The sequence below is a fragment of the Thermobia domestica genome, chromosome 5 (genome assembly GCF_964235325.1).
Source record: "Thermobia domestica chromosome 5, izTheDome1.hap1.1, whole genome shotgun sequence".
Classification (NCBI taxonomy): domain Eukaryota; kingdom Metazoa; phylum Arthropoda; class Insecta; order Zygentoma; family Lepismatidae; genus Thermobia; species Thermobia domestica.
In genome coordinates, this window is record NC_137458.1 from 286900849 (window position 1) to 286920234 (window position 19386).

The 19386-nt window shown below is 32.6% G+C and overlaps 1 protein-coding gene, 1 non-coding gene and 1 pseudogene across 2 annotated transcripts; 1 reads left to right on the forward strand and 2 right to left on the reverse strand.

Moving 5' to 3' along the window:
• Window positions 1–420: 420 nt before the first annotated feature.
• On the reverse strand, window positions 421–8823 carry LOC145685579 (cuticle protein 19 pseudogene; annotated as a pseudogene).
• A 2207-nt stretch (window positions 8824–11030) lies between these two features.
• Window positions 11031–14895, reverse strand: LOC145684904 (cuticle protein 19-like). Its single transcript, XM_081757257.1, has 3 exons — window positions 14828–14895; window positions 13184–13237; window positions 11031–11508 (listed from the first exon to the last, which is right to left on the reverse strand). Exons 1-3 carry the CDS (start codon window positions 14840–14842, stop codon window positions 11254–11256), a joined length of 324 nt encoding a protein of 107 aa, XP_081613383.1. The 5' UTR covers window positions 14843–14895; the 3' UTR covers window positions 11031–11253.
• Window positions 14896–17898: 3003 nt separating this feature from the next.
• Window positions 17899–17973, forward strand: TRNAR-UCG (transfer RNA arginine (anticodon UCG)). The gene has a single exon. It is a non-coding gene; the product is annotated as a tRNA-Arg (tRNA).
• The last annotated feature ends 1413 nt before the right edge of the window (window positions 17974–19386 follow it).

Sequence of the window (19386 nt, forward strand, 5' to 3'; positions counted from 1 at the left end):
GCAATTTATAGCGCGAGAAGGAGATTTTGGCTGACATTTATTTTACCATTTCCATTGAATTTTACTTTACGAATTGTGTAGTTGTGTTGATGTTCTGTATAATGTGATAATTCTCTAAAAGAGGTAGGTATATGCTAACGGAAATATACAATAATATGAGATCCAAGCAAATATGAACTGAGCCATCTTAATTACTTTGTAAAAAATATAAAAGTTGAGTAAATCTAATAACTTCATGATTAAGGTTTAAAGTTTAGTTTATGTTACTATATAAACATCTACTTAAGTGTTACATGAATTATGATCTTTTTTCTCTACACGAAGATTTCATCTTAATAAAACACCAATTGGCGTAAAACTTAATTTATTTAATTTTGTTGAAACATAAACATTGGCTTTAACAATTAATGAACATTATGATTATCCTAGATATCCTCCATAACCATAACCTCCGTAGCCAGCATGAAGATTAGGTCCTAGTCTCTTGACAACAGCATTGAAGCCATTAATATCATCAGCTCCATAAGTAACAACTCGTACACTGCCATCGGGTTCCAGCAAACTATATTGGCCTTTCACTACAGGACCATCTCGTACTTCAGTCTGTTGTTTGTTGTCTCCAGTCAAATGATCACTTACAGCGTAGCCGAATTGGTATCTAGGATAGGCCTACAAAATTAACAGAAAAACATATGTCATATAATAATAATAGTAATAATATTTTGTTTAGACTGGATAATATTAGAATTAGTGTAAAAACGAAAGAAACTTAAGAAAAAGGAGCAAGTGAAAAAATTGATGTTTTGTCGACTTGAAGTGTAACTTCTATTCTTAACTTCAGGGCAATATAAGGTACTACCCTACGTGTTTAGTAAATATCTCCATAGATGTATATGATCCCTATTGACAATATGAGAGATTAAATATAAACAGATTTAAAAATAATATATTTAGAGTATGTAATGAACACTTGATATTGATAAAGTGTAAACTTACATAGTAATCAATGGCGCCTATTGCAAGAGTAGATGCAATAATAGCAGAAAGGACCTGAAAGAAAAGTGTAAGCATTAGTGCGTAATAACCGCTTTGTACAATATGAACAAACAATAGTAAATTTTTATTTTAAAAATGTAATATTCCTCTTATAAACATTGTTTCACTTAACATAATAGGTATAAAGAATATCGGTGCGAGTTGTTCCCCTAGTGTTTACCCTGAAATTTGCATTTTGTATAAACAAAATATTTTAGGTAATTTTCAACACTATTATACAAGTACTACAGGAATTATTTTAATTACACATTTTATATTCCATGATTCGTTTCGTTGTGCAGTATTCATTCTACCTCATATAAAATATTTTTGTGTCATAAACATTAATGAGCAGTATAATTATATTCTATTCATAATAGTGAAAACATTGTAAAGGTAACATCAGGAAATTATAAGATACTTAGTAATATTTTCCACGATAGACTAGTATTAGAATTTCACAATAAATTCCATTGTGTTGATATAATAATCTAGTGAACATCTAGTGAATCTATTTTATTTTCGAAATGAATTTATTTATAAAAACATTTAATATCAACTAACTCTATGGCCTCTAGAACCAGGAGGTCCGGTGCCACATTCACGAAAGCTTCTCATTGAATTTTTGACTTCTTACTTAGCGTACTGAAGCTGGTATGTACTTTGTAATCCTATTTTTATGAAGTCTTAATATTGTCCTCATCTTTGCCCAGATTTTCGTAATGGTCTTATGCCAATTGAATTTTCAGTTAAAATTTGAAAGCATTTGTAATTTTTTGCACTTTGGCTACCTGACCTGACCACCGAAGCTTTGTAAGCAATGAACCTAAGACTGTTAGGTAAGATGTTAGGTAAGATGTTTCGTTATGAAATTCCCCTTTCTTCTGTCTGAATATTCGTCTTATGATTTTATTTTTGAATACCTCAGTCTGCATTCTTCCCTCAAACTAAGCGACCATGTTTCGCAATTTTGAAGTACAACAGAGATAGTTATAGTTATACAAATACTTTTAAGTGTCAAATTCTTCGACACAATTCATACAGACAAGAGTTTGGACTAAACACTAACATGAATGCTCTTCTTCAAGTCGTTATTTAATTTCTTCGTTCATAAGATTTCGTTGAGTTGATTTTAAGTTTAACGTGCAGTTCAGCAGCGAGGTTATATTAGACGTGGACCTACTGATTAACATGGAATCCGAACCATATGAGCTCCCACAGGGAATCGAACCCGGCTCTTCCACGCCAAAGGCGCATATGCTAACCGCTTATTCACGGAGGGGGTCTCATACGATTTCGGTTTGTTAATGTTGACCCGATGTATATTTTAAAATATCCACTTAGTCACAAGTGTTTTTTTTTTTTTTTTTTTTACATTTAAGGTATCCATAATTAGTATAAATTTAATATTACCTTATTTAAACTTCATTATGAAATATAAGACTTATGTATCACAAAATTTAGCTTTCACAAAGTGGGAACTTTTAAATAAATTTCAGTTAGAAATTTATGAAACAAAATGATGAATATTCTATTTCAAATCAAAGATAACAGAAAAGCTTTTCGCTGCCTAAAAGAACAAACCAAAACAAAAATAATGCATTTGTTTAACAACGCTAAGGAACCTGTAACGATCTAATTAAAGTTACAAAGATATTTTGCTATGGAATGGTGTCAATCTTAGTAGAACTTCTTACATTCTTACGATCTTAGTAGAACACATTAAAATAAAAAGAAAGTTTGTGTGCTAACAGTAATTATTTTCCACTTAATCATGAACGTTCCAGCTAATATTGCCTGGGATACGCCCATGGAATCTTTTGAATTCCTAATTTAGTGGTGGGTTCAGTGAACAAAGAAATCAACTTATGTTTTGTTCGTTATAGACATATTTCACCTTTGATATCTCTATCTTCAGCTAATTTCAAAGTGTAAAAGATTTTTGATGAAACATTGCAAATAACATATTTAATGAAAGAGCAGTATAAACTTTCTCATGTACACTCATGTCCAAAATTATTGTCGCATGTCTATAAATATGTTGTTGTAGGAATATAATTTGATAACGAATTCGCCAGATATTTCTTATAATGATAGTACTTATATAATGGGCAAAGACATATGTGTGGCAAATTTCATGTCAAAAGAGCAGTAAATAAGAACAATAAAACGAAAATTAATTTTTTTTGTCCCCTTAGCAACATTTTGTTTTACTCATTCTAATTTTCATATTTATAATTCTTTTCCTATGAAATTTACCACAAATATACATTTCCTATTATACACATAGTATCAGTATTGAAAGTACCCTGCACAATCATTATCAAATTATATTCTTACAAGAAGGTAATTATAGGTATGCGACAATAATTTTGGACATGAGTGTACCTACACGTTTGGTTCGAACTGTATATCTCTTTCTTCGTACCTCCTTTAATAAGACTTGATGTCTAGTACTCTGAACACCGCATTTAATACAAACAAAATAGTAATAACTGTTCACTCTTAAAAATAATTTTCAATTACGATAAACATAGTACCTGTATATTCATCATTCAAAAAGAAAGAGAGAAGTCCTAAAATTCCTTAGAGAAGTCAAGAGATAACTAATATTGCGTGGATGTATTTTCTTAATACAAACTCTATAAACGTATATAATACAAGTAAACAATAACTTACCACTAAGATTTTCATCATGTTTTTTCGTTATTTCTTCTTATGGTTGAATTGAATTAATGTCTGAGTGTAACGTGTGAATGATTGCTTATATACATATCTTACAACGGAAAGAAATCGTAAAGTCGAGGAAAACTAATTGTGCGGCAAAGTGAAATCACTGCATATTTTCATCTCTTCCTTTTCGTGTAAATGATATTAAAAATTGCAACTAATAATAGAGTACGTTTTTAAAAATATATTTTTTTTAAGTAAAAGATCACAAATAACTTATGACAGTAATCAGTATATTTAAATATCCTTGGGCACTGTTGAAGTACAAATCTTCATATCAAACAATTAACACTAAGCTTAATACAGATAATAATATTAAGATAATAATAATAATATGATTATTTAAAAAATAAACCTAAGAATATGAAACTATAATGAGAAAAGTTACTTAAAATTAAATATTTCCTTATATCGAGCACAGGCCCTTTATTAGTAATTGTTTATTTCTTTATATTTCTATCACTAATTAGATATATTAGTATGGCATTTGATATTCAAATATTAGTAATGTTTCAGACTCCACATAACACACAAAGTTACCAGTAAACATACATTTGAATTTATTCCTTGTATTGTGAAATATATTCTCGATTTCTTTAAATATAGCTCTAGATGTGTAATGGAAGTGAGCACCTTCTTGTGACAGATTTATGTATTTAATCTCTTTTATGAACAGAAAATTAAAATCCTTCACACGTTGATGCATTTAATTACTACAACGTAAGTTAAACAATTTGTTATGAACTAATATAAAATCTTAAGTGTGTAATAATTTTAGGTAATTGTATTTTGCAGAAGTCGCAATATGCAACAGCCTGTCTCAAACTCACTGTTATCTGAATGTAGATGGAATACAATGCGGAACAAAGACAAAACTACATAACAACATACATATTTCAAATGAGAAAATAATACCGATTTCGAGATTTCGATGAATTTCGTTTCGTAGCTTATATATACCTCGATACCAACCTCTAGGTTCGTTCCGATCTTATGTAGTTTTCATAAAGCCCATACTATACAAAATACCTTGACTAAATTTTAAATTTAAAGTGTGTATTCATAAGATTATTTACAGAGATTGTTTTTCTTTATTTCTCTTACTCGTTAGTATTATTGAGTATTCCGAATTTCGGCAGGTCGTAGGACTAATGATTTTTTTAAATAGATTTAGGCTTGGAAATGTCTTTTTCACGTTTTACGATCTTCAGCTTCCTCTTTTGCCTCCCAATATTATTTCCTGTTTCTCAAATTATCGATTAGTGTTGTTCTTCTTGTTCATATTCCTCGCTTTCCTTTCGTCTTTCCTTCTATGGTGGTATGTAGAAGGTAATTTCTTCGCAAAATGTGTCCAATTCAATAGCTCTTCTTACTGATAATAAGTGTAATTTTTCTGAGGGTGAATATAAGAATTAATATTATCTCGAAAACTGGTGCAAGGAATATATTTTTATATAAATCAATAATTCATTAGAAACACCTAACAATATCAGTAATTTTTTCTATAAAAAAACAGAAAGAGTAATTTACTGTTGAGCCTGAGTTATTTAAGGACGAATTCATTTCTTAGAAATAACTCATTTGATTTTGCTCATAATTTACGAAAATTCCTTCAATTGAGAATCTTTTTTTTTTTTTTTTTTCAAACCTTGATAGAGCATAAAACATATTTTCACAGGAATTGCACTTTTGTTCTTATTGTGCATAACCTCTATCGAGTTTTGACAAAACTCTCATGATTTAGTATTCTACTGTATAAACGTGGAACATTTCGAGATTTGTCAATTCTGATTTCACAGTTCAATTTGTAGCATAAAAAGCATGACTATCTCATATACCTCCGTTTCTCAGTATTTGTTCTATCGAGTTTTGAAAAAACGGTCCTTAATTATTCTGCAATACATCATATATCATTGTTCATGGAAAATCCATAGTGAAGTAATATTATTTTTAGGATTAACCTTTCTTATTAACCCTTGTGCATTATTGTGAAAAATATTATAGGAGATACCGTGCACTCCTTTCGAGACCCCAATTAAAAATAAGTTATTATTGGTTTTCTGCACAGAAATTTTATACAGATACATTTCAAAACAATACTTTATTGCATTGCACTTCAATTCAGATTGTCATCTTTGACATCACTGACATCATTGTCATACAAAATAGAAAAGAAATGCTTGACCAGATAACAACTACAACCCAGAAGATTCTTATTATGTCAACTTCTTGAGGTCTTTAATGGATGTACCGGGCGTTAGCTCTTCGAAACTTGGTTATTTGCAAGCTGTTGAAAAATATAAGCACTTTTTAAAGTATTTATAGATTCAAGCTGTAATTTAACAAGGAACGGACATGAACCTGTCATCCAGACATCCGAATCAAGCATAGTCCATTCGATAAACATAACAGAGATATGTTCATGCGCAAAAAATTAGGTGTCATGGACAACGAAGTAAGTCAATGGGTCCCATTACCCTATTAGTATACAGAAAAAATGTACACCCCCAGGGAAATAGCTATTGCATCAATACTGTTCATTGGAAAGTCATGACTTACAGTGCATTCTCTTCAGCACGAAGCAAGCTTTCCAGAGTTGCTATGTATTGGAGTCCATAATGCACTTGAACAGGGAAAATAGGGAAATTCCCTCGTATCAATTTTGGCTTCCTCTGGAGTGCCCCCGGAATCCAAATGTATCTAAAAAAAATACAGTAAGGGATAAGAAATGAATGTACCAAGTTTTGTGTTGATAAGCGGAATACAATAGATATGAGAAAAAAACTTTTAAACCAATACAAGATTTCTACTCATACTTATTCTCTCTATCAATACAAAACTTGGTACACACATTTCTTATCCCTTATAGTATTTTTCGAGATCCACTTGGATTGTGTGCTTTTACCCGGGGCCACTCCAGAGGAGGCCAAGTTGATGAGGGATTTCCGGAGATAATTTTCCCTACATTCTTCTACTTTTCCCTGTTCCAGTACATTATGTACCATAATACACAGCACATCTGGAAAGCGTGTTTCATGTTGAAGAGAATGAACTATAAGTCATGACTTTCCAACAAACAGTGTTGACGCAATAGCTATGGTAAATGTGGGTGAATATGTACCATAATACACAGCACATCTGGAAAGCGTGTTTCATGTTGAAGAGAATGAACTATAAGCCACGACTTTCCAACAAACAGTGTTGACCCAATAGCTACGGTAAATGTGGGTGAATAGGGCCACCGTTCGAATAGGGCCACTCTAAGAAAATTCAATCTGGCAACGCTGGACTGCTATGCAGATTTTGAAACGCCTCGTGGAGGGAGAGCTTAGTACGTGAGGAATATGCGTGTTTGTTGTCAGTTTTCATTGTATGAAATATTGAAGTTACGTCCTTGAAGGTAAGTTTTTAGAATTTGACTACAAATTAAAATTCACTGTTGATAATGTTGTGTATCATAAAGCATGTATTTTTGCTAACAATGAAACATTTTTTATGTAAGAGCGATAGTTAAGGGGCAACAAATAGTCACTTGTTCAAAGTCAATCAGTGCATGGAAGTAGGGTTGCCACCCAATAATATGAAAATATGTTTAAATTGGGTGAATAGGGCCTAGTTATTTGGGGCAAATAGGACCACCATATTTGTAACATATTTTATAGATTTTATACATTAAATGCCTGTAGTCATATTGTTTTGAAGATATATTCACATATTAAGACTCCTTTACGAAAAAGATATTAATTATTTTGTTACTGTTTAATTTCAGATGACCAGATACGAAAGAAACAATGAAGTCAAGTGGACTGAAGTTGTTCAGGCGGTTCTACAGGCAGTTAGAGACGGTATAAAAGACAAGCAGCGAGGGTGTATGGCGTTCCCAGAATGTGCTTCCAGAGAAGAATTAAAAGTAAGGCAAGTTTAAACCAGTTGTAAAGAAAGGAGGACAAACATATTTTACAAATGTGCAAGGGCAGGAGTTGGAACAACGATTAGTAAAATTGTCAGAATATTGTTTTCAAAACCAATCATTAACCATGCTGTGCTATAAGCCCTGGATCTTCTACTAGAAAATCGAAAGGAAGTCAAAAAAGGGAAGGAGCAAACAAAGAACTTAATGTACAGTATGCATTTTCTGGTATTTCATAATACCATCCCAATTCTTCGTCCTTCGGCGATTGGAAATCTTGTGTGAAATGTAAAGCTTGGTTCCATGCACGATGCGTAAGACAGAGGAGATGATGTTCACATGCAGACGATGCTTGTTTCTACTTCCTAAATACAAGCGTAACTTTAGCCTCAAGTGTAATTATTGAGACTCGAGTAATTTTATTATTATTATTATTATTATTATTATTATTATTATTATTATTATTATTATTATTATTATTATTATTATTATTATTATTATTATTATTATTATTTAATACGAGCAACATAATTTCATACGATATTATTCTGTAATCTACTGTAGTCTGATTAACCTACTAATGTTTTATACTTACTCTGAATCCTGAAACGAAACCTATTTTTTCATCACAATATTATTCTTTGATAATTCATTATTTCATGAATACTTTGTTATCCAATGTATCACAGTGAGAGCAACAATATTTTTGTACTTAGGTTATTCATGAAAAATAAAATGTTTCTTTTCGCATTATTGTTCTTTTTTGACTATTGATAACATATATATTTGCTGTCTTGATAAATAAATGTATTTTCCAAATACCTATATTAATTTAGTGATGAGTAAAGTCAATGGCCCTATTCACTCAATCAACAATGGTAAATAAGACCACTCGTAATACTTCGTCTTTCTTTAATTTCCTCTCCAACCTTAGAGGATGTGTAAACATTTCTGGATGGAATCAATGGCTAATTGATGTACGATGTATATTTACTAGAAATTCGGAAAATATAATAAACAATGAAGGAGCAGCAGGTATTTTTTTAAGTAGCCCTAATCACCCACAGTTACCATATTGCACCGCGAGTCTACGATTTTATGTATATTAACAGGGTTAATGGGCCCCAGGGACTTACTCTGTTGTCCATTGCACCTAACTGTTTGTGCATGAACATATCTTCGTTATGTTTATCGAATAGGCTAGGTTTGATTCGGATGTCCGGATGACACGTTCATGTCCGTTTCTTGTGAATTTCTTTCCCTATTGCACAGCCAACTTAGATTGTTTTGTCAATAATCAAGGAATTTTCTAGAACAATATATTAGTAATTTATCCCAGCTATTGTTCTTTATGTAACACCACTAATTTTGCTCGTTTTGTAGAAAAAAGAAAGAAAAAAGAAAGAAATATGTGATTAGTTACGTAGGTATTACCTTGGCGTCCTCTTCCAACCCCAGTTGCAAATAACCATTATTTACAAAACATCAGTCAATAACAAACGATATTTTGTGGTCAAAATATTAAACATACATTGGGAAGAAACAGGGGCGGAGATTAGGGGGTCAGGAGGGGCAGTTACACCCAAACTTTTTGAAGTGATCCCTCAATGCATATAGTTTCACTTGAAAATGTTACGTTTTCATGTATATTACTGGTTCATAGAAAAAAAAATGGTGTCATATATTCTTGCCGTTGTGTCTTCCTGTGACGTTAAGAAAGCTACAGTAATTGAGTTTTAACTGCTATGGAAAATGGCCCAAAAATTAACCTATTGAAGCGCAATAATTACAGAGTACTTTCATTTCTTCTTACAAAGGGTTGATATGTTAATCAGCAGCTTTGAAATTAATTGAGAGAACATTTCGCAAAAAATAAAAGACAAAAAATAATAAACAAATATTTATCTACAATAATAGAAAATCTCCCATTAATTACGAAAATATTTATCTTCTGCCAGCAGGTCCTCGCGTAAGGAGATTCAAAATGTTTTTTTTTTTCTTGTTTCTAAAGGGAGTTGTAGCCCAATATCATCAGTCAATGGTACATGGAAATAGCATTGGTGCATTAATTCTGTACGTCTTGTGATTAATTTGACGCTCATTGGCACTCCCAAAATAAAGTTTGTAATGTTACCTGTGCCAACAAAATCACAAAATTACCCTCCTCGCCCTGTGTGTCCTATTACCAAATAATATTCCATATTTGAAAAATGCATACGGTTTACTACAATAACGGCAATTTTCACATTAATTGATGAAAAAGTCTTCTACTTGTATGTTCCTGTAAAGGATATTTATGTTGAATTTTTATCTGATTTTTGGAAGAAGGTTTGCACCATATATGTGCCACTAGTACATGAACTTTAGTCCTGTGACATTAGTGATAAATCTGATGTTATCTGGCCTTTCCAGAATAAATTTTGGAATTTCCAGAATGATCCACCTTCTTATACTTCACACCCTGTGCCCCAAAGAGGTGCGTTACCAAAATAATATTCCAGACTTGGAAAACGTATAACGTTTACTACAGTAATTCCGAATTTCACACAAGTTGATAAGAAAATTTTATGTATGTCTTCGCTAAGGACAATTATCGTGAATTTGTTTCGTGGATTTTGAAAGGGAGTAGTGGCCCCATATCAATCACTGACCCATGTGAGGAGCATCGGAACCTTAATTCTGTGAAATTTGTAATTGATCTGATGTTTACTGGCATTTTCAAAATAAGATTTGGGCTTCTGATAATACTCTACCCAAGTCCTTCTCACGTCCCTGCGCCCATAGTGGGGACCAAACCCAAAATAATGTTCGAGACAGTTGTTATTGCATTTTGTAACAAATTATAGACCTACCATATTTACTAAAATCCTTACCATTAATTATTGGAGAAAACTACTGACAAGTTCCTTCTCATATACCAAAGTCCAATTCTGCAAAGAGACCTATATTCAACTGAATGGAATTTAACTACTCATTCCAGAAAGATCCAAATTGTATTTTTCTAAAATTTAGTTTTTAGATCTTTCCTACTTTCTAACGATATACACAACTTTGTGCATAAGAAGTGCAGGTGGCATAGGTGTTACAACGATATAAACTCACATTGAACAACAACTAGAGTACAAAAAAGTTCTGAAGTCATGGATTTAAATATTTTTCATTATCTCAAAAGTACAAAAATTGACTCTGCTCCTTTTTGTAATAATCGATTCATTGTTAGATTATCGTTTTATGGCAACTTCCTAATTGACAAATTTTCTTTAACACCTTTACTTAAAATTTAGAATTACAGAGGCTGGAAGGTAGTCAGAATATTAATACTATAACTTCTTAGTATCTTAGCGAACCTACGTTAAGTAAGTAAACTTCAATCAATCTTTCCATATAAATTTCTTGCACGAAATAACACCATAAATATATACAATTAGGTAAAATAGCAAGAATATCAATTAATCTAACAAGGTACCCATGTAGGGAATAGTTAGCTGAAGTAAAATAAACGATCAAGTAATTTATTATTTAACTTTACTTTAATAAAACTTAATTTGTTGGTACCAACAATAACTATAACATTAGGATTAACCTAAGTATCCATATCCTCCATAACCATAACCTCCGTAGCCAGCATGAAGATTAGGTCCTAATCTCTTGACAATAGCGTTGAAACCATTAATATCATCAGCTCCATAAGTAACTACTCGTACACTGCCATCGGGTTCCACTAAACTATATTGGCCTTTCACTACAGGACCATCTCGTACTTCAGTCTGTTGTTTGTTGTCCCCTGTCAGGTGGTCACTTACAGCGTAGCCGAATTGGTATCTAGGATAGGCCTACATAGTAAAGATAAAGAAATAAAAAGAATATATAAATCACGAATTGTTTTATTTAGATAACAGTAATTAGCGTTTCCGGAAACATTTACCTATATATCAGATATAAAAGTTGGTATTGGAAAAAGCTGATAAGGGATGACATGTTTTGCTATTAGTGATCATTAGATTATATTTTGATACTGTGCTTTTGTTTTCGAGGTCACTATTCGTGGAGTAGAGTCATGGAAGAATACAGTATGGTTCAGCAACTGTCGATTGCGAAAGCTCACTACAAGAATGGTGAATGTTTCACGGTAACCGTTCGGAAATTCAAGACGTTTCTTGAACAAAGAATGTACCAAATGAATCCACTGTGCGTAAGTTTTTCACGAAATTAAAAAAAAAAAAACGGTTTAACAGTAGACATCAAAAGCCCTTCGACCACCCTCAAATTTGATGGGGAAATGTATTAGCTGGTGATGGTTAATTTGATGGAACGAGGAATCGCGTGTAGGGCTAGTAGGGAGGAACTTATTCCCGATATTTTGTTTCATGTTTACATCTTAATATCCCATAAAGAGAATGGTTTGCTTTCTTGGCTTCTTTCAAATGAATAAACTCGATTTTTGAGAGCTGCAAATATGGCGATCTTTTTGAGACACCCTTTACATTTGTCCTGATCTGATTTGCAACATTTCTCTACACCTTAGATATTAAATAATACAATACCATTAAATTGGTATATTGAAATATTTATAATATTGAGAAATTGATTGCTAGGTAATTGTCACTTCTGTGGACATTTTAAATATGAAATTTGAAGATGAATGTGAACTGAAAATTTGTTACTCCAAACAACATCCTAGGATTTAGTGTGGTGTTGAAGTTATTTCTGCTCTTGTTTACATTGTTCGTAATCTTCTTAGCCGTTAATGATTCGAAAACTATATCGCCACTGGAACCTTAATATTGTATTGAAATTCAAGTGTAGAAAGCAAATTAAAGCTTTAAATTAATAAGAAACCTGAACTAAAAAAATCAATGGTGTGCGCGAATTGCTTTCATCAGAAGAATAGAATGATGTAATTTTCCACAAACGTGCTAAAATGTTTTTGTTCATTCCTAGCTAACGGCGTTATAATGCTCAAAAAAGAACCCCGTAAAAAAAGAATCAGACACAAAATCTTTCATTGCGACTTTTAATTATTTTGAATTTAAAACGAAATCTTAAGAAATATATATATATATATATATATATATATATATATATATATATATATATATATATATATATATATATATATATATATATATATATATATATATATATATATCTGTTGTCGTCACGTTGTAACGCTTTTCGAATAGTACGTTTGAGAGTCTGCAGTAAATTAGGTGTTTCATAGGCTGAAAGTTCCCAAGTTGTGATCGCACTAATGATTAGCTCGCTAAGATAAATGGCGAGGAAACATGATTTTGCAGATGTTGGTTCAAATATTTTGATTTGAAAGTAATGTGATACACGCGATAACTGGATTTACACAAAAGTCGCTTATGCTACTTGACATGTGTCTTAATACTAATCTTCATTAATTAAAAACTATATTCAATGGAAGTTATTAGATGTTAATATTATTCGTTATGAACAGAAAATAAAACATAATTTTTAATACTACTTTCTAGAAGTACTTACATAGTAATCAATGGCACCTATTGCAAGAGTAGATGCAACGACTGCGAAAAGGATCTGAAAGTGAATAAATGCATCATGATTTAATATTAATTACGTACATAATGAAGAAATTCTTTTTAGTTATTCATTTGCATAACATATTCTTTGGAGTTGCATATTGTTTGCTTTCTTAAGGAGGTAACTTTATGACTTTTGAAAATAGCACAGATAGCTATTAAATGTCCATGATATGAGTATAATAACTAGCTCTTGTATTAACCTTGTTCTATAATAATATTAAATTTATACTACGTACATATTAAGCTTGATTTGTTGCGGCTTAACATTCTCTAAAAGCCACATAATTGAGCAATATATATCACATTGTGATCTAAAATTAACACTTTTTTTCAAGACTGTTCTCAAACTATGAATCATTCCTCTCACACCCATTAACTACTGAACCACATGGGCTGTAAGAGACATCATAGTTCATAAGATTCATTGATGTAATTAGAGGTACAAGGAAGATAAATTCAGGTTCCTATAGCAGTACTAATCGGATTGAAACAACAACATTAAACTGATTTTTTTCATAGTAGATCATTGTAGTATGGGCAACAAGTTGAACTGTTGTTAGTTTATGTTCAATTGATCGTGATAATGAATATATTACATGTCAACTACTGATCTCTAAACTTCTCAAATTACAAGTATTACTTGTAAATGGCCTGTGAAGTATTGAAACGATAATTAGCTTAAGATTTCTAATGTTATTTACTGTTGGTTTGCTTATTGGAATTTTGAGCCCGTTTTCGTGACCGAGGTGAAACAAAATATGAGCCATAGTGTAAGGTGGAATCCATTCGCAGTAACGCACTAAAATTTTAATGCTCTCTCATTAAGAATCGAAACCAGCACCATATGCACCAAATGTTAATACGATGTGATTGCTAGATCATCAGGAGGACTTCCAATGTTATTGAATGATCTTGAAGTCTTTGTTTGATATTTGAGTTATATTGGATTCTTTCTACAGTCGCTTGTAGTACGGTTTTAAGTACTAGGATCAGTCAACGTCTTTACTGATAGGAAATTGAGAGACTTTGTAATACAGAGAACTGCACGTCGTTTGCATACATCGTCATGTAGCTAGAATCAGATACGTTACACCAGCATCATATTGGAATCCAAGGCATAACTAAATTTAGAAATTGAATACAATATTTGTACACTAGAAATTGTTAAAACTTTGTCATCAAATACGTCTCTCTTTAAATATGTTCATCATCTATGTCATGTCCAAATAGTTATTAGTTAATTTAGTAGAAGCACATGACAGAGTTGCAGAGACATGTTACCTATTCCAATGTGTTATAAATTACGATAATAAATCAACTAAGCGTTCAAAAATGCCTAGCTTGTGAGAGGTGGGCAGTAGGTTGCTAGTATGAATATATGTGATTCATTTTATAAAATGAAGGAAATATAACAACTACAAATTTAGTGAAAAATAAAATATTAATATTTATCTATCGTAACACGAAGTTCTCATTTTACAGAAGAAAATAATATAAAATTTCGTCAAGGATTAAATTATAGACAATCTAATTTGAAAATATTCCGAAGATATTATCAAGATAAACATTGAAAATACTAACTTACCACGAAAATTTTCATTGTTTCAAGTGATTTCTTCTGATTGTTTGCTTGAATTGATTTCTGCCGATTACGTGTGAGTGATTGTTTATATACTGACCATGTAACGGAAAGAAATCGTATTGCAGGGGAAAAACTAAATGTCTGACAAAGTGAAATCACTACATATTATCAACTTCTTCCTTCCCATATGAGTGATATAAGATTTAATAATAATAAACGTGACAGAACAATAATTTGAATAGTTTTGATATTTATGAAAATTTTGAAGCAGGAAGTATCTTCCTCTTTTTTTCCTTGGTAATTAATTCCTGTCTTAGCTTCCCTTAACCTTTTAGTAAAATAGAAACTAACACTTCCAAATGTATTGTCGAAAGACCACTCTTAAATTACAATGAAGTATAACACGAAGATTATAGTTATTATTTTACAAATTGGAAGAAGAAAAATAGAGATATATAATAATTATTATCATTAATTACTTGTTTGTTCGCTTGTTGAAGTTTGTCGCCCGTTTTCAACACCTGGGCTAAGTGGCACATGAGTTTACAGTTTAAGGTGTGATGGGAACCACTGGAATGCATTAAATTTGCAATGCTCTCCCACTGAGAAACGAAAACCGAGACCTCAAAAGGCGCTCGCAACAGTTCAATCTTGTAAGAAGGGACAAATAACCATTGATGATATATAGGTCTATATTAACGCTACTCATTAATATTTTTATTGTAATTAACAACCCCATCTTAAGGATTAAACTGAATCAATTATCGTAATTTTATGTCATTCATTGTGTCTCAGATTTAGAACGCTCTTTCTTATAAAAGAGCTTTTTAGTTTCAACTTAAACCATAAATCGTTTAACAGTACTGAATCGTGTTTGTAAATTTTGGCATAGTTTTCCCGTATTTTCTACCCTTCTTTCCTATCAGTTCTACAATCACAGCTCGGCGTTATTCAATTTATATTGAAACTGAACGTGGTAGTATTTTTATACTACTTCTGATTTTAGTAAAGAGTTTAAAGTGAAGACGGAAGTGTCTATATTCTTCTACTTGCTTCTTTAGTATGGAGATTAGAGTGGCGATGGAATATAATCCTTTGGACGCCTAATTGTTTACAGAAAAGCCCTTTTCGCTATATGTTACTGATTTTAATCTATAATGATCAATGTTAAAACTTGAAGAGCATCAGATTTTTCTTCCTTTTTAATAGGAAATTAGGATAGAAAATTATGCATATTCATAACATCCTAAATTGATTTTTAAAAAGCAGCCATAGTTATGTATTATATTTTTTACTCTATATGGCTCAACATTAAAACCGGAAGATGTGGAAAATTTCTAGCACTTCTAGTTTTTGTACAGTGTTAATGATTGAAAAGAAATATATTCGTGGGATGCTTAATTGCACGCAGAAAATCACTTCGTGCTATCTGTTATCGTTTTTCTTTGGTATTAAGGAAAACTAGAGTTTTCTTTACCACTTTTGAATATCAAATCCAAAGAATGATCTCGAGTCGTGACGTTTGACTATCTATATCCGGATCAAATTTATGAAACATCAAGTAGTGCTGAGATGCTTTTGGTTGAGCGGACACAGGGACAGGATAAGTATATAAAGATGTTTCGGTAAATCAAATTCCTTAAAACTAGAGTCATGTTTTCATTAATTTATTACTTCGTTCTACCAGAAAAAGAATAGATATCTGAAACGTTTCCGATTTCTATTCAAATTCGAAATCTGAAAATGAAATTTGCAAGTTTAGTGCAGAAAATAATTTGTCAAGCAAAAGCCTCACAAGTCAATACTATGTATGAAAAACTTGTTCTCCGCATTATAGTTGTTTAATTCGTTTTTCATATTTCGAATTTCAATTGCACTTGTCAGCGTTCTCTACTATTTACAAATAAACTATCAATTCGGTTAATGGTATGAGAGCACAACGTATCAGTGATAGAGCGATTACGTCTAGTGCGTAAGGTCCCTGGTTTTATCCTCAGTCAAGTAAGTTTGTGGTGAATATCATCTTGTATGTGGGTTTTCTCGGAGTATTCCAGTTCCCTCCCACTTTCTCATTCCACCATTTTTCATCATCATTCACTTGCCCGAATCATCGTCTCCTTCATCCTAAAGAGCATAATAATTGGATGTTAAATTGAAAAATTTCGGTTGAAGGTATTATAAGAGAGAGTTTGAACTATGATGAAATTCAAACTGAAACTTTGGAATTCTGAAACGATGTCAAATAAATCAAAACCCGAAAACTGAAAAACAAAATTTGCATCTTTAGGGCTGAGAACAAACCTTACACAGTATCGCCTTATAAGCTTTTGCTTGGTAAGTTTTTTTCTTTTTTTATCGTACTTTAATGGAATGGTAAGTCGTTTCTTATTTCTATCCCTTTTCTGCCTGAGGGAATTAATAAAATTTTCTAAGTTTAGTTCCCCTTTTCAAATTTTCAATTTTTTGGTTGGATATGAATTCTCTTTGTAAACGTTTAAAATGGTATTCGTACTATTTAAAGCGACAAATAAACTATTAATGTCCTCGTGTGTTAATTAGTAATTAATATTCGATTTCTATGTTTCTCTTGGTCTCCCCGAATTTTAAAGCATTGGAAGAAGGAATTTGGAGTACTTGCACTTTTTGTTACTTCCAGCTTATGCCCTAAACTTGGATAAAATTTCGAATTTCCACTTTTACAAAAAGATTGTCAAGAATAAGTTTCTAAGTATCAGTATAAACAAAGGTTTCTTTGTTCCACAAATTACACACTAAAATGTGATTGTGCCCTTACCTATGATCTTTCCGCTTTGTTAGATGGGAAATTTGGACTTTTCGATTTTATTCTTTATTTGAAACATAAAATCCACTTATTTTTTCACTCGTTGCCATAAGATACATAATAATATGTAATTTTTTTCTTTTGTACCTAATTTTCTTCCTTGGAGAAAGGTAATTTCCAGTTTCCGAAATCTTTAATTACAGAGTGTGTCCAGAAATTAATGAGACGGGAACTTCAATCGCCATTAGCACGCTTCCCATGTGGATTGTGGTGGTGGGAAGTCCAAGCTAGTGCCCCCGCATAGCGTAGTCGCTATCGCTCTCGCCTTCGGTGCGAGCGGTCCCGGGTTCGAATCCCGGCGGGGACACTCGGTAGAAAAAGTGTAACCCTGAATTAGACTTTTCTGGGTTTTCCTCATTCACACCAGGCAAATGCCGGGGTGATACCTAACTTATAGGTCCCAGGCCGCTTCCTTTTTCCCCCACCCTTTCTTCCTTTCCTTTCCCCGGATTGTGTGCTCGCCGAGGGCGTCATCCCTCAAATGTGACAGGCTAAATGGCCTTAGCTGCCGAAAGCCCAGAAATCTAAATCCTAAATCTTAAACCTTGAGTCCAAGCTAAGCAACGCATTGGGTGGCAGTCACGTCGGAGCTCTGACGCAGTGAGGACTACTCGTGGCGCAAAAGTTTTTTTTTTTTTTTTCGGCAGACAACATGAGAAAGGAAACCTTCGCTGGAGCAGCGCTACGAGATAAAATTTGGCTTTCATCTGGGTGAAGCCGCTTCCAAGATGCTTGTCTTTGTCAAGGAGGCTTACAAAGTCGACGCCTTGTTAAGTGCCCAAGTTTTCCGGTCGTTTAGTGAGCTAAAATGCGGGCCTTTGAAGACATAGATCGAACGATGGTCGGAGTTCAGGAGATTAGTCATTTAGCGTTAACGTTTATGTCCAAACCACTCATCGATGGACATCCAGAGCAAAATTTAGTCGCGTAGCGCTGCTCCAACGAAAGTGACTCAGTTCGCATGTTCTCTGCCATGACCAAAACTCAAAAACAGCTTTTGCGCTATGCATGATCATCACTGCGTCAGAGCGTTGCTTAGCTTGGACCCACCACGAAAATCCTTCCCCCGAGGAGTTCGTTACTGATGACTGGAGCGTCGCACGGTGGTCAGTCTCATTACTCTCTGGACACTTCCTGTACATCACAAATCTTTCATTTGTAACTAATTTCATGTTGATATCTACACAAAGTACCCTACATCATTTCAATCGTTGTCAAAATTGATGTTATATTGTCCAATTTTATTAATGGCATGCACATTTCTTCATTTAAAAAGAGGAGTTTTTAGGTTTCGAATATTTCTTTTATTTGCATTGCAAATGCTAGATTTGTGCAGAATTTAATGTTTTCCCAGCACATATACCGTATAGGTTTTAATCGTTATTATAAGTTGTATTAAAATATACAATTATATCCATATTTTCCTCCCTAGCAGAGAGGAGGAAATTTCCAGTCTTGGCATTTCCTTCTTTGCTTGTACGTATAACAAATATACTTCATTTATACAGAATTTCAAATATCTATGTTCACACAAAGAATTCCGTTGGGTTTCAGTCGTTGCCACAAGAGGTGTAATAATATGTAATACTCTTATTATTATTGTTGTTGTTGTACACAGAGTATTATTACCCTTATTATTATTTGTTTTGTTTTGAAGGGAAAACTTCCAGTTCGTGGATTTTTCCTCTATTTCTATCACTAGTACAGCATGTGTGCCAAA

Excerpts from the sequence above, each read along its gene's own strand:
- LOC145684904 (XM_081757257.1), bottom strand. Across the intron at positions 11,509-13,183 it reads TAGGTGCCATTGATTACTAT|GCCTATCCTAGATACCAATT; the intron begins GTAAGTACTTCT and ends TTTACTATGTAG.